Genomic DNA, 15456 nt, shown 5'->3' with positions numbered 1-15456 from the left:
TAAGGGATCAGGCTATGGAATCTTAGAGAGCACCCTGCTCCTGTAATTCCTAAAATGTGAAGATCAGCTTTTACTGAGTCAGGTTCTCATCCCTGAGGCATGTGAAGCAATGTGATATAGCACGCAGAAGCAGGTTGCTGAGATGGATTTGAGGGTTCACAGATGGCCAAAGTTCAGGGTGTTGGATGAAATAGGCACATAAACATTAAACTCTGGATGACTGCAAGTGCTAGGGCTAAATTTGGACTCTTCAGGAATCTGTGTCTTCCATCAGAATTCTCTTAACATTCCCAAGGACCTGGCACTTAGAGTCATTAAGATTTTTTAATGAATATGTTAAAATATATGGTTTCGGTGGAAAAAAAAACAAAGGCGGATGCCCAGGTGCCTGAGATCTTACACTATTCACCTGAAACTTTTTTGGGCCCTGGGAGCCTCGCGTCAGGCACTTCCTGATCCCTGGAAGAGTCCAGCGAAGGGAAGAGGGCCCTTCTGGGAAGCAGTAGGAGTACGAGGCACTGAAAACGGCGTATCTTAAGCACAAACTGAACAGTACACTATCCTTCAGAGCCCTCGACAGGTTCCCTGGCTCCTTTCTCTTCCCACGCCGGACGCGTACACACTCATCCTTCGCGGTGGCACTGTCAATAGAAGCCGATCCCTCCCCGCCTGACTTCGCAGCGCCCAAGCCCGGGGAGTGTGTCAGCGCAGCGATCAGAACTCCGCTGGTGCCGCTCTTGAGGGCAACTCTGCACGCAATGAGTTTACGCAGCGCAGAGTCCGGCATCTTCCCTTCCCCTCCCACGTTCGGGAGCGACCCCAGAGTGCGCATGTGCTGGCCGACACGTGGCTTGTCCTCTACGGCGCTCCGTAGAGCTCCCTCGGCGAGCTCCACGTAGGCCGCGCAGGCGCCTTTGGCACACCGCTTACCTGCTGCCGTTGTCGCCGCCGCCGCCGCCGGGGCTGGATGGGGGGCCGAGGCCAACCAGTGGCACCCAGAAGAGAGAGACGCGGCGGCGGCGACGCCGACACCCGCAGGACGAGTACCCTGAACCGCCCGCGAGCCCGTGGAGGAGGCGGCGAGGCCCAGTCCCCACGGTCCCTGGTGTAGAGAAGCCTCCTTCGCCGCCGCGGCCGGGTCTCCCTGGGCACTCGCCCCTCAGGTCTCATCCACACTCAGGACCCCGCGCTGCACCATGTTCAAGAAACTGAAGCAAAAGATCAGCGAGGAGCAGCAGCAGCTCCAGCAGGCGCTGGCCTCTACTCAGGTACTATGGCCGCCGCTCTCCCGACAACCCTTTACACTCGCTTGGCAAAGAGAAGGGGAGGTTCCTCTCCGACCCTTGACCTCTAACCTGAGGATTCCCCCAAAACCCGGACTGGGAATATGCATAGGGCGGTCCAGGTCCTCCGTGACTCTTGACCCGGGTCCCCCCTCACAAAACTCCGTCGGGGTGGCAGGAACTTTCGTGACATCTGACCTCTGTTAGAGTTTCTCCTCATGCCCAACCCCGGCCTGAGAATAAGTGACAGGGGCTCTGATCTGGCATGATTTTTGACCTATCCCCAACCGTCCGAGACCCTAACTCAGAAGTGAGGGCGAGATGCGAAAACCAGGGTCCCTTGTAGTATCTGACCTCTTGACCGAAGTCCCCTCTCTCATCCCCGACCTGGGATTGAGTACCGAGGGGCCTCTGGTCCGTGACGGAAGTCTAGTTCCAAACCCTGGTCCAGGGGTGAGCGCCAGCGGTCGAGCCATTCCAGGCCAGACTGCTTGCAGGAGCGCTGGGACCTGAAAGGGGTGGCGGTGTGGCGGGCGTCCAGAGCCCGAGGCTATCACGAGTTAGTCACTTCGCATAACTTGGTTGATCCGGGGCTGGCGAAAGGGCTGACTCTGAGGCCCGGCAGGGCTGGTTCCTGTTCACAACTCGGCTCTGCTTCTTCGAGAGTCTTGATAGTGTTTGTTTTTCGCGAATGCTGTTGCTTCAGGAAATGACAGTTTTCCAGGAAAAAGGGGGCGTGTTAGTAGTGTTAATTTAAAGAAACAGAAGCAGTCTCTTAAGCAACTCTGAATGTGTGTTTTGGTGCTGGCAGCACGTGATCCCTTCAGCAGAGAGGAGGGCTTCTGCTAAGTTTCTTCCTAGCTTTTCTGAGTCTCAACAGATTGAGCAAATCTCTCTCTCAATTTTAGAGTTTCTACAAGAAAGGCTGAGTTTTGAGTAATTCGGAGGCATTTCTAAAACATTTTTAACATAGCATTGATTTCATACAACTTTTAAACAACGCTTTAAAACTGATTAACAACGGCTAAACCGAGCAACTCTTGCACTGAGTAAATTGAAGTTGTTCTTGTAAAGCTCCTGTCGAGTGAAACAGTGTTTGAGATACATCGGAACATGATACAGAAAGCTTATTCATTCTCCCAAATAAAATGTAAATAGTGATTAAAATTTCAATAGTAGATTTTTTACTTTTCATACCATTTACTGGAAGCTTTAAAAATTTTACAAAATATAGTTATTTAATAAAGAAAAGACTGAGAAATGAGGTAGAGATGAGGAATGTGGGGAAACAGGCATGGCAGTGAATGTAAGGGAACCTGTAAATGTTGCTGATCCAGAATTCCACTTGTATTCTAATTTATTCTGAGAACATTTGGGATGAATTACAGATTTAGCCACATGGATTTTTTTTTTCAGTGTTGTTTTAATAGGTAAAAACTGGCTAAAAATGTTCAACGGCAGAAAATTGGTTAAAGTTATATCAGAGTTGGTTATTATGCAGCCTTAAAAAATGCCAACATTTATTAGGCTCTTACTGTCTGCTAGTCATTTTGCTTAATATTTTACATGGATTATTTTATTTAATTCTCACATAAATCTGTGAGGTAGATAATCTTTTATGGTTGTGGAGTGAGGCACAAAGAAATTAAGTAACTTGCCTCATGTCCTACGGCTAGAGTTAGAGCCTACAGAAAGGTATTATTAATATGCAAAGATATTTGTATTAAAAGATATTAAAAAAAAGCATATAAAATGTGATCCCAGTTTTGTAGGAAAAATATGTTTATAAATATAAATACATATATATATACACACACACATAGTGAAGATAGTTTAAGAAGGATATGCTCTAAGGTGCTGGGTTTTTTTGTATTTGTAATGTTATCTTTTCTTCATGAAAAAGAATTACTTTTGAGCTTTAACAAATAAAGATTGTTTTTAGAGTAATATTAAGAAAAAACTAGGTACAAGGTAATATATTAGAGGTCCAAGTTTCTACAGGTTGATGCCTCTGGTGAGACAGTGCATGTGGAGCAAATAAGTTTGTGTACAAACGATTGAAAACAATCCTCTCTGATAATATATATGTTTATCCAGAATGCAAAAGTAAATTGTTCGTGATCAACTGCTGATAGAAACTTGATTCTCTTCTGGTCTCAGATCCTTATTTATTCACAGTCCTTCAGGATGAGTAGTTCTGGATTATTGTTTTCAGAGGTAAGGATTTCTTTCAAGTATGAATTAAAAAAAAACCCAAAAACCTTTTTTGATGACAGTCTTTTCTGTAACAAATTCTACATATCCTTGTTTCCTTTGCAAAGGATTTTGAATTTATATAATATAATCATTTCTTCATTTTTGAGTATAAATTATTTTATGTTGAAAGCACCATGTCCTCAGGAATTTAATGAAGTGTGAAAGACTTACCCACTGAAGAGGATTTATTTGTTTGTTCTTGGTCTACTTCTCATAATTATTTTGTAGCCTCACTTGCTATCTGCCCCATATCTTTCTTCTCCCTGCTTTTGAACTATTGTGTTATCAAGACACATAAGCTAAAACTTTGTGTAAAATAAGGGCATGTAATTGAGAGGTTCTTTAGTACATTTTAGTTTATTAACACAAATTTTGAAACATTTGTTTTGAGATTTTGGAGGCCTTTGGGTGCATACTTCCTCATTCTTAGCTCATTTTCCCTAGGTGAGATTGCCTGATAGGTATGTTTCAAATACAGTGACTTGATTTATCAGGCTTATATAATTCTGGGCTAAGCAAATCATGTGCATCACAATATTTGCAAAACTTTTCAATAATAGTGATAGTGGTAGTGGTAGTATTAATAACACTACAGGGTACCTTAAATTTTTGAAAGCATTCAGTAAAAACAAGACAGCCTTGTGATAGTCCCCAGTCACTTCTGTTTGGTTGGTGTTAAGATTATTTGAATCCTTGTTTGGCAGATACTATTTATAATAAACATTTTTTCAACTCTGATGATGACTTGAAACCTAATCACTAAAATTTCAAATCAAAATTCACTTAACATTATTTTTTAACAGTGAATTTCTATTTCAGATTTTCAACTCCTTACAGAAGGAATTCAGTAAAAGAAATATTAAAAAGTAATATAGAATATACTGTAATTTTTTGAGATATGTATAGTGCCACGAATAACAACTTTTAAAAACATTTTTAGCCATTTTCAAATATTATTAAAACTTAAAAATTATAAAAGTACAGGCACAAATGGACAAATACTGTGTGGTTCCACTTATATGAAGTACCTAGATTAGTTGAATTCATAGAGACAAAAAATTGAATGGTGGTTTGCAGGGGGTGGGGAGTGGGGAATTACTGTTTAATGGGAAACAGAGTTTCAGTTTGGAAAGATGAAAAAGTTCTGCAGATGAATAGTGGTGATGATTGCACAACAATGTGAATATAATTGATACCACTGAACTGTACATCTAGAAATGGAAAAAATTGAGTTAAAGAAAAGCAAAATAATGGGCCCCACCCCAAACTTGCAGAATTATAGCTTTTTTAGAGTGAGACCACAAATAATAGTTTAGGCAATAGAAATTTTTTTTGAATTCCGCAAATAGCAGAGAAAAGTCCCATTCTGAAGGAACATAGCCATTTTGTAAATCACACTTGGCTAGAATAATTAGCCTCAATCTAAAAAACAGAACTCCCAGAGATACCATTTAGATCAGAAGAGTCAGAATATATCTTGAGTGTTTATAAATCTGTATTTTGACCAGGGAGCATATAGTGGTTATTGATAATACTTTATATGGAATATGCATTAGCTTTTCATGTTTTAAATAATAAAACAATCCTTATTTATGTGATTTTTAAAAAATCTGCCATGAAACTTGAACAGGATAAGGGTCATACAAAGTTGTTTCATCTGCTTCTTACTTTGATAGGAAGACTTGGAGGAAAAAATTCTGAGAAGCCTTGTCTCCCTAGCTTGTGGAATGAATTAACCCAATTTGTTAAATTGTGATATGCAAAGGTCCTGAGATGTAGATGCAAATTATACATACCTTTACATCCCACTGAAGCTGTAGGCCGATTCAGAGTGCATCCTTTGGTGAGAAAGCAAAGCTGGAAACTTTTAGAATTTCAGTTAATGTGTTGATGAAGGTCAGGGCTCTTAAAAGTGTAGACATTTCTCCAAAGAAGACATACAGAAGGCCAACAGACACATGAAAGGATGTTCAACATTGCTAGTTATTAGAGAACTGCACATCAAAACCACAGTGAGCCATCACCTCACACCAGTCAGAATGACCATCATTAAATAGTACGCAAACAATAAATGCTGGAGAGGGTGTGGGGAAAAGGGAGCCCTCCTGTGCTATAAGTGGGACTGTAAATTGGTGCAACAACTATGCAGACAGTATGCAGTTTCCTTAAAAAACTAAAAAGAGCTATCATATGATCCAGCAATCCTGCTCCTTGATACATATCCTGGATGTATATCCAGAAAAGATGAAAACTGTAATTTGAAAAGATACATATACTCCTGTGTTCATAGCAAGCACTGTTTACAATAGCTAAGACATGGAAGCAATCTAAGTGTCCATCGACAGATGAATAAAGAAGATGTGGTGTGTGTGTACATACACACACACACATACGTACACACACAATGGAATATTACTCAGCCATAAAAAAGCATGAAATAATGCCACTTGCAGCAACACAGATGGACCCAGAGGTTATCGTACTAAGTGGAGTAAGTCAAAGACCAACATATGGTATCACTTATATGTGGTATCTTAAAAAATTATGCAAATGAACTTATTTACAAAACAGAAACAGATGCACAGATACAGAAAACAAATTTATGGTTACCAAAGGGAAAGAGGGGAGGAGGCATAAATTAGGAGTATGGGATTTGCAGATACTAATTACTATATATAAATAGATAAACAACAAGTACCTACTGTATAGCACAGGGAACTATATTTAATATCTTGTAATAACCTATAATGGAAAAGAATGTGAAGAAAAAAATATATAAAACTGAATATATATATATATATATATATATATATATATATATATATATATATATATAACTAAATCGCTTTACTGTGTTCCTGCAACTAACACAACATTGTAAATTAGCTATGCTTCAATTTAAAAAAAAAGTGTAGAATTCTAATTAACAGCAGTTGGTTTTTCACCTTCCAAATCACAAAATATTAGAGAGAAGTTCTCATTTACTTAAACATTTATTTGGGTGGGTATAAACTTTTAGGTTGAAAATTTCCCCTCAGACTGTTGAATGTATTTCTCCCTTGTCTTCTAGCATCATGTGTGCAGATGAAAAGCCTTTCTTCATTGGTAGTTAACCTGATCTTTGAACCTTTTCTTTTTTCGTTGATTCTAGAAAATTTCTAGTTTTCTTCTATTTCTTGCTTTTTTGTTTTAGCCCCTCTCTTTTCTTTTTTAAAAAATTGTTATTAATCTTTGTGGGTAAACCCTTTGTATATCCTTTCTTTTTATGTATTCCTTCTTTTTTTTCTGTTTATTCTGTTGTTTTGAGAGATGTCTTCAGATTTTTATTTCAGCAGCTTCTGTTGAATTTATTCTGATAATCATGTATTTAATTTCCACAAATAATAATTACACTAGTTAACACTGGGTGGTTATTTTTAGCCAGGTGCTTTTCTTAGTGCATTGCATGTACTAAGTTAATAAATGACCTAATAAAAGGTATGGAATTGTGTTATCCCTATTTTACAAATAAGAAATTGAGGCCAAGGGAGGTTATGTAGCTTGTCTGTGGTACACAACTAGTAAGTGGTGAAGCTGAGATATGAACCCCAGCAGTCTGGCCCTAAAGCCCATTCTCTTAACCATGGTGCTATGCAGGTTGCTTTGTTTTAGTTTTTAAAACTAAAACTTGTGGTTTCATGGAGATTAGAGCTTCTCAAAACTCTTCTAGGATAAGCATTATACATTATACATACATACATATTTAAGTTCTGTTCCTTGATTTATCTGATTGTTCTGGGTCACTTGTTATACTTTTTATGTTTATTCATACTGATCACCTTGATTTTCTTTTGTTTTTTCCTGAGAAAAATGTTGTTATTGTTGGTTGTTCATTTATATTTATGAAGGCCCAGTGGGTGATTTATTTTGATAGCTGATGTGGGTTTTCTCTGCTCTTACCTGCTGCTCTCCTGTTTGGAGGACCAGCCAAAACAAAGAGGGTCCTACTTTTGAAAGTTGACCATATGATTTATTATCCAAAAATTCTTGAGAAGGAAAGGGGGCACTATGAATAATTATCTTGGAACATAAACTGGCATGACCTGGGTGGGACTGGGATTGCTGTGGGGAAATGGGTGTATTGTTACACCCCTGCTTTGTGGTACCAGCCCCCGCCTGCTGTTGGTGCTGTAACTCCTCTAGGGTGTTGCTCATTAAATTTGGCTGCTACTTTTGTCTGAAGGTGTGTTTGAGTTCGAGGAGGCTGACCCCACATACCTGTTGGTTTCACAGACCCTTAGTCCCTGAAAGCAGTAGTGAGAGCAATAATCTCCCATTCTAGTGTCTAAAACTGTGATTTTTTTTTCCTGTTGGGGAAAGTTGTTACTTTTGTCTGGAGATGTGTTTGAGCTGGAGGAGGCTGACCCCACATACTGGTTGTAAGCTTTACAGGAGGGCCTGAAAGTCTGGGCTAATTGTTCCCGCAGCCACACTGGGGCACTGCACTAATAAGAATGTCGCAACTGCCTCAGTTTGGCACCAGCATTGCATCTTCCACTGCACAGCTCTCGTGCACGACTGCATGAAGCTCTGTGTCTCCATGCTCACCAGTGATGAGCTTTAATTTTGCATGTCTGTTTTCTCACATCGCTCGCTTATGACTCAGAGTGTCATGTGGGTGTGTTCACTGGTGGAGCTCAGGTCACCTGCCCTAGGTGAAAAGAAGACTGGGTTGGTGAGTTTTCTGAGTTCCAATTTAAGGACTTATAAGAGCTGTTTAGAAAAAAACGTTATTAAGCTTTTGTCATGTTTCGTTGATCTTTTCCTCATCTTCCCAATTAAACTATTCCTTTTGATTTGTGCTTTTGCACATGAGAGAAATAGAATTTCATGTTTTCTTTTATATTTCAATTTAAAAACTTATTTAAATCTTTAATATAGCTTGATTATGAAGTAAGGATCTGGTAGGTCTCTCTCCCCTCCTATGGATGGCCACTTGTCCCAGCACCATTTACTGAACATCCGTCTTAATTAGAAATGTTATGCTTATTGTAAACTAAATATGTATATGTCGGTCTGTATGTGTATGTGTGTACACTGTTCCTCAGGATCTCTGTTCCAGCGTAGCCCCAGCAGTATGTGCTGACTTGACAGATTAGAGTTCCATTTGTTCATTCACTCACTTATTTAACAAATATTTATTGAATGCCTTTTATTTATTTAGTGCTGTGCAGAATACAGAAGGATAAGACATCAAGACATTTATTTGTGTAGATGAATTAAGATCTATCTGGTTATAGGTGAGGGAGGTCTTGAAGTTTTGGTTTTTAATACTTTTAGGACTGTTTTTAGCTCACCTTAGAGTAGACCTCGGACTCCTAGTTTAAATTTTGGGTCCCTTCTCCTGAGGGTTTTTGTACTGAGGAATTATAGGAATGATGTGGTCCTTTACAGAACTAAAGGTTTGGCATCTCAGTATCCAGCTGTCATGTGCACAGTATTCTCAAAGCAGGGCCCTTGACTAGGGAGATGTTTAGCTGTGCAGTTCATTGTAGTGAATATTAGAGCTGGAACGCACTTTAAATATTGAATTGACCATCTTTTTTTTTACGTGAACTTTTAATTTTGTAGTAATTTTTATTTATAGAAGAGTTGCAAAGGTAGTACAGAGAGTTTTCATATACTCCTTACCTGGTTTCAGTCTCCTCTAATATTATCATCACAACCTAATTTTGAGGACACATAGCCCTCAAAAAGTTAATTTATCTAAGATCATAGTTCTAGTTGGTGGCAGAATCAGACCAAGGACCCAGGAGGTTATCCTTTTCTGTTTTTCATGTATTCGCGCTTTTCCTTCCTTTCACTGGGTTCTTTGGGCATGGACTGGAAGAAGGAATCTAGTACATTGTGTGCTAATCGATGTAGTCTTTCTAATTTGTGCAATAATTTTTTAATCTAGGCTTCCTCCAATTCGTCAACACCAACGAGAACCAGGAGCAGGACATCTTCATTTACAGAACAACTTGATGAAGGCACACCCAATAGAGAGGTAAGTTTGGAATTTCTTCTTTAATAAACCTTTTACAAGAAGCTTACTAATTTATAATTTAATGCTACTGTTGATAATAAAGTGGGAAATTATTTTGACAGATTAATTATTTAATTCCTAGGGTTTTTTTAGTAACCGAATTTTTTTGCAAATAGTAGTTTTGCGTTTGTAAAGAGTGTTTTCTTTGAGTATCTTAATTTGAGAGGATAATATACTTTGCCTTTAGTATTTGAAATTTTCAGAATGATTTGATAAGTTTGTTCAGCATAGTGTTATATGGGGGAAAGTCCTGTATTTTCAAGCTAGTGATTGGAAACTGTGAATTAACTACTAATTCCATGTGACTTGCAGCTGGAACCATAGCTCAGATTAGAGTTTTCAACTTTTTTTTTTCTTTCTGTGAAAGAAATCCTTCTGTGAAGGATTATGAGTCTCTCAAAAACAGAAAAGAGGGTAAAACATAAATGCACAAATCAGTGAATTATTACAAAGTGAATCCCCATATAATGACCACTGAGGCCAGGAAAAGGAACACTGCCAGCACTAAAGTGCTGTCTCCCTCCCCCACGAAAGATTACCATCATCCTGACTTTTTGATATTTGCTTCTTCTTCTTTTTTTTTAATTGTACCACTTAAGTATGCTTTTCTATTGTAAACATTATAGCTAAACATTTGGGTTTTCTCAAGTTTTGGCTAAAATAAATTATGCTGCTGTGAACATTATTGTCTATTTCTTTTGCTACATGTGTACCTGTGTTTCTTTTGCTATGTACGTAGGAGTGGAATCACTGGGTTAAAGGGTTACATGGTTTTAACACTAGAAGATAATGCCCATTGCTTTTCAGAATATTGTAGAACTTTACCTTCTCACCAGGAGCTTATGAATGTTGTTGTTCTACATTCTCGCTAGTCTTTAATTTCAGCCATTCTGGTGGTTGTGTAATATTCTCTTATTGTAGTTTTAATTTGCATTTCTCTAATAAGATTGAGCATTATTCATCTGTGTAGTGACAACTTCTTTTGTGAAGTACTTGCTTAAGTCTCTTGCTCATTTTTCTATTGGTTTGTCTTTTTCTTATTTATTTGTAGGAGTTCTTTTTTTAATAGTGTGGATAGGAGTTTTTTAATTGGATATATGCCTAGTAAACATCTTCTTCCACTCTCTGGCTTGCCTTCATTTACTTATTTATTTGGAGTAAGACCTGGAATAGACTGGTGAGAAGAAGGTGGTTTTTGGGGTCATCTGGATTTGCTGGCTGGAGGATCTTTGAAGGTTAACTTTTCAGTGACTCAGGTTTTCTCTTGTGTAAAATAGGAGTAATGATACCTTCCTTGTGGTCCTGTGGGGATTACCAGTAACCAGCATATAGACCTCCTCGCATGGTGCCATGCACACAGTGAGTGCTCACTGAGTTGCTGTTGGGCAGCCATACAAGACGGGAAGGGCTGCTCTACCTACTCTGCGTAGATCCCTGCACGAGGGGAGGGAAACAGATGGACTATTATGTGCTTTCAGGCCCTAGGGATGGTGTTTCTCTCTCTCTGCCTGCTGAACTTTCAAAGGAAGGTTTGGTATTTTCACTTTCTCTCCTGCTCTGCTTTCTAGTTTGCTGTCTTCTGGAGACACTTCATAGATGGGAGGCCGAAGTACATATGTCTGTTCTTATTCTAGGGACTCATCTGTTCAAATTTTTTTTCAATATTTTAAAATTAAACTCCAGAAATCCTTTTATTTTCTTCAAAAAAATTTTTTGGCTAAAAAACAATGCATAGAAATAAATGATTTTAGTTAATTGATGGATTCTGTTCTGTTTAGTAGATGTCTGTTTATATATAGTGCATGCTTTTTTTTTGCTTCCCTACATGCAGAGAGACAGCCTGGTGTAGTAGAAGGATCACAAGATTCCATCCCTTAACTGCTGTGTGGCTTTAGGCAACTTCCTTTAACATCTCAGAGCCTCAGCTTTCTCAACTTTAAATTTTGGTGAAATGAATATCCACTGTCACAAGGTTCCTGTGAGGAGCAGGTGAATTCAGAAGTATGAAGATGCTGGTTATTTGTGAATCACATATGGAAGATCATTATTATACAGAAAAGAGAAGGCTTTTTCTGTACTCATCCACTCTTGAATAGCACGGGCACTACATTTTATATTAAGAGTGACATTGCAGGGAAATACATAATGAAGCATCAGGCTGCTTTGGACTGGAATGCTTCCCCAAACTTCAAGAAAGAGCTCCCTTTTTCTTTTTTATTCTCTTGATCTTAGATTTTTTTCAGAAACCAAATGCTGCCTCTTACCTTGGTTAGTTGTCTTTGTATTTCCAAGTCAGTTTTCACTGTTCCATGTGATGACCCGTAACAGGGATTCTTGATACTTGCAGCTTTTGACAATTCTTAAGCACTTTTTTGAAATTTATTCTTTATTTCAGGGCTTCTAAAGGCATTGTTCTTTAGGAATTACTGAGAAGTATCTTCAGTGTAATGGATGAGAAATGTTTCTTCCTATGTTTGGAGTTAATTTTGCCCCTAAATGGATTGACTTTCGAAGCTGATTTGCTTTTGTTTTGTTAGATGTTAGAATCAAAGTAAAAGATATGCCTGTTAAATTGCCTTTGGTATCTGTTCAGTTCTTATATATTTTTTTCTTTCGGTCTAATGATACATCATGAATTATATTAATAGGTTTCCTAATAATAAGTCAGTCTTTCATTCCTTAAATCAACTATATTGGTCAGAGTGCATTATTAATATCCTGTTGCACTCTGATACTTATTTTATTTCCATTTCCTCTGACTCTGTAAGGAGAATGGTTTATACTTTTCTTTTTCAGCCGTCTTTATCAGATTTAATTAATTGGGAAACTTTCTTTTATCTTCTCATGCTCCTCTTCCTTTCCTTCTCCTCCTCTGTTTATTTAGGTCTTGAATTTCTTTCAACAAAATATTATAGTTTTCAGAATATAAGTTTTGTACTACTTTTGTTAAATTTATTTCCAAGTATTTTATTCTTTTTGATGTTACTGTAAATTGAATCGTTATCTTAATTTCATTTTTAGTTTTCTCATTGCTACTCTATAGAAATAAAATTGGATTTTTGTAAATTATCCTGTAATCTTTCTGGACTCATTTATTAGTTCTAACAGTGCTTTAGTGCATTACTTAGTATTTTCTTTGTACGAGATCATGTCATCTGCAAATAGAGGTAGTTTTACATCTTCCCTTAATCGGGCTGCCTTTTATTACATTCCCTGGCCGAATTTCCCTGGCTAGACCTTCCAGTTGAACAGAAGTGGTGAGAGCAGACATACTCGTCTCCCTTTCCTGATTTTAGCGGGAAAGCATTCATTCTTTTTGTCATGAAGTATGATGCCAGCTGTGGGTGTTTAATAGATTCTCTTTGTCATGTTGAGGAAGTTCCCTTCCATTCCTAGTTTGTTGAATGTTCTTACCATGAAGCAGTGTTGAATTTTGTCAGATGCTTTCTCTGCATCTTGAGATTGGCAGTGGCTTTGTCCTTTACTCTCTTGATATGATGTTTTATATTAATTGGTTTTAGATGTTAAACCAACCCTGTATAGAATAAATTTCACTTGTTCCTGGTATGTAACTTTTATATTGCCAGATTTGATTTTCTAGTTTTTTTTTTTTTTTTGAGGGTTTTTGTGTCTATATTCATAAGAGATGTTGGTCTGCAGTTTTATTTTTTTGTGTGTTGATATCTGGTTTTGTTGTCAGGAAAATATTGGTCTCATAAACTGCATTGAGAAGTATTCCCTCATATTTGTTTGGAAGACTTTGAAGAAGAGTATTAATTCTTTAAATGTTTGGTAGAATTTACCAATGAAGCTATCTGATCCAGGGCTTTTCTTTGTGAAAAGTGTTTAATTACTGATTCAGTCCTTTACTTTTTATAGTTTATTAATATTTTCTGTTTCTTCCTGAGTCAGTTTTGGTAATTTGTGTCTTTCTAGGATTTCATCTATGTGATCCCACTTGTCCAGTTTATTGGCATAGAGTTGTTCATAGTATTGCCTTAGAATCCTTTTTATTTCTGTAAATGCAGTAGTGATTTTTCCCTCCTTCATTCCTGATAATAGTAATATGCATCTTTTTTCCTTTATTTTTTTCTCTGTCAGTCAAACACAAGATTTGTTGATCTTTTTGAACCAACTTTTGGTTCCACTTTTTTGATGTGTGTGCTGAGCATTTTCAGAACTGGATCTTTGATGACTTATTTTTTTCAAGTCTTTGGTGCCCTAGGACTTAGCGAAAATTCTTTGAATCTGTATTGCTGTTTTCCTGGTTTCCTGGCTGGGTATATGTTTGTTTTTTGTTTCTTTTTTACCATCTTTATATACCCTGTGATTAGGGCTAGGGAAAGTTAAACACTTTGTCCTTTTTTTTGCTGTCTTTTTTGTTTGTTTGTTTAAAGACAGTATATCTTTAACTTTATATATATTAGAAATCTTCATGTAGACAAAACAATTAATTCATGTTCTTGATTTGATCAAGATGATTTAACCATAGTCTACTGCATATTTCCTCTCCTGTTGTTGCTGAAGTGTTACATTCATGTATCTTCTGCTGAGTATATTATGTACTTCTTAAGGTATACATTATTGCAAATAAGAATGGAATGAATTTAATTGACTCAAAATAGGAAGTGTTGCTACTAACAACTATATATAACAGTGTCTGGGAAGATAGAAACAGGACCTCTTCTCTTCAAGGCAGAGATACTAGAAGATACTAAACTTTTTAGGGTCCCTCTCCTAATAGGAGATACATTAATACATAGGAGACATATTGATTCATTGTGTACAGTGGATGCTAGCTAGCAGGGCTGGCATTAGGACTTGATTTTTTCTTTGAACTTTGGTTGAGAAAGACTGGGAGAGTGTTCTGCTGCCAGAGTTTAAGTGCTGCAAGCCAGAGGCTAAAGTGGGGCTCTCTGCACTGGTGAAAGGAGGTCAAAAAAAGCTCTTCCCAGCTGCTGCCCAGAGCTCTCTGTGGCCTATTATGAGAAGCTGCTGTCTTTAGGGAGGCTTTGTGACCGAAAACCGAACCAAACCTCACAATGGCTTAGTGACTGGGCCTGTGATAACCCCTGTATTGCCTTAAGTCAGGGAACCCAAACTGGATCCCAGGAAATCAGATTGACTGGATAAAGAGGATTAAGCACAGAAGGAAGGAGAAAGGTAATATCTTCCTCAAAATGAGCCTGTAAAGGAAAATGCCAAAAATAAATGCTAAGAAGACATACTATAAAAATAGGAATTGGGATATTAATTTATTCCAGCTGAAATTAAAAGGGCAGTTTGGACAAGATTTGAAGTAAGTGTCTTCAGTAAGAACTAAATGAAGTAATAATTTTCTTAAAAAGAACAGAAAATTGTGGGGGGAAAAAACAGGCCAAAACAAAAATAGACTAAGTAGATATGAAAAAGAAGCAATTAGAAATCCTAGGAATAAAAAAATGTTTGATATAAAAATGTAAATCAGAATGAAACTCAGACTGGCCCCAGTTCGAGGGAAAATTAGGGAACTTGAAAAGAATACTGAGTAATCCCACCAAAAACACAGAGAGTTAGAGATAGATAGACAGACAGACATCTGAGTAAGAGACATGGAAGATAGATCGAAAGCTTTCAACAGATGGCTGATAGGAGTTTTAGGTGGTCTTCATAAAATATGTAGATACATAAAACTTTAATTAGTGTTAGTTCAACTGATAGCTTCAATGAAGGACCACACGGAAGAGGTAAATTAAATTCTTAGCAGATTTGGATTAGAATTTGAACAGAGTTTGAAAGAGACTGAGTTGAGACAGAATTTTATTGAGGATATTTGGAAACTGAATCTTGGGAAACTTTCACAGGCTTAAG

General features: G+C 37.7%; 1 protein-coding gene across 5 annotated transcripts in view; it reads left to right on the top strand.

Moving 5' to 3' along the window:
* Positions 1 to 870: 870 nt before the first annotated feature.
* The window catches only part of GOLGA4 (golgin A4), an 87596-nt gene continuing 73010 nt past the window's right edge, over positions 871 to 15456 (top strand). For 4 of the 5 annotated variants that reach the window (XM_006188344.2, XM_014562311.2, XM_014562310.2 and 1 more), the window contains exons 1-2: positions 1038 to 1268; positions 9478 to 9567. In XM_006188344.2, coding sequence (XP_006188406.2) covers positions 1197 to 1268; positions 9478 to 9567 — 162 coding nt within the window. In that variant the 5' untranslated portion in view covers positions 1038 to 1196. Of the gene's footprint in view, positions 1269 to 9477; positions 9568 to 15456 lie in introns of all 5 variants that reach the window. The other variant, XM_032459243.1, reaches the window with a different exon arrangement.

Source organism: Camelus ferus, chromosome 17 (genome assembly GCF_009834535.1).
Source record: "Camelus ferus isolate YT-003-E chromosome 17, BCGSAC_Cfer_1.0, whole genome shotgun sequence".
Taxonomy (NCBI): domain Eukaryota; kingdom Metazoa; phylum Chordata; class Mammalia; order Artiodactyla; family Camelidae; genus Camelus; species Camelus ferus.
Note: the sequence above shows the minus strand (reverse complement) of the source record. Positions and strands in the feature narration are given on the sequence as shown.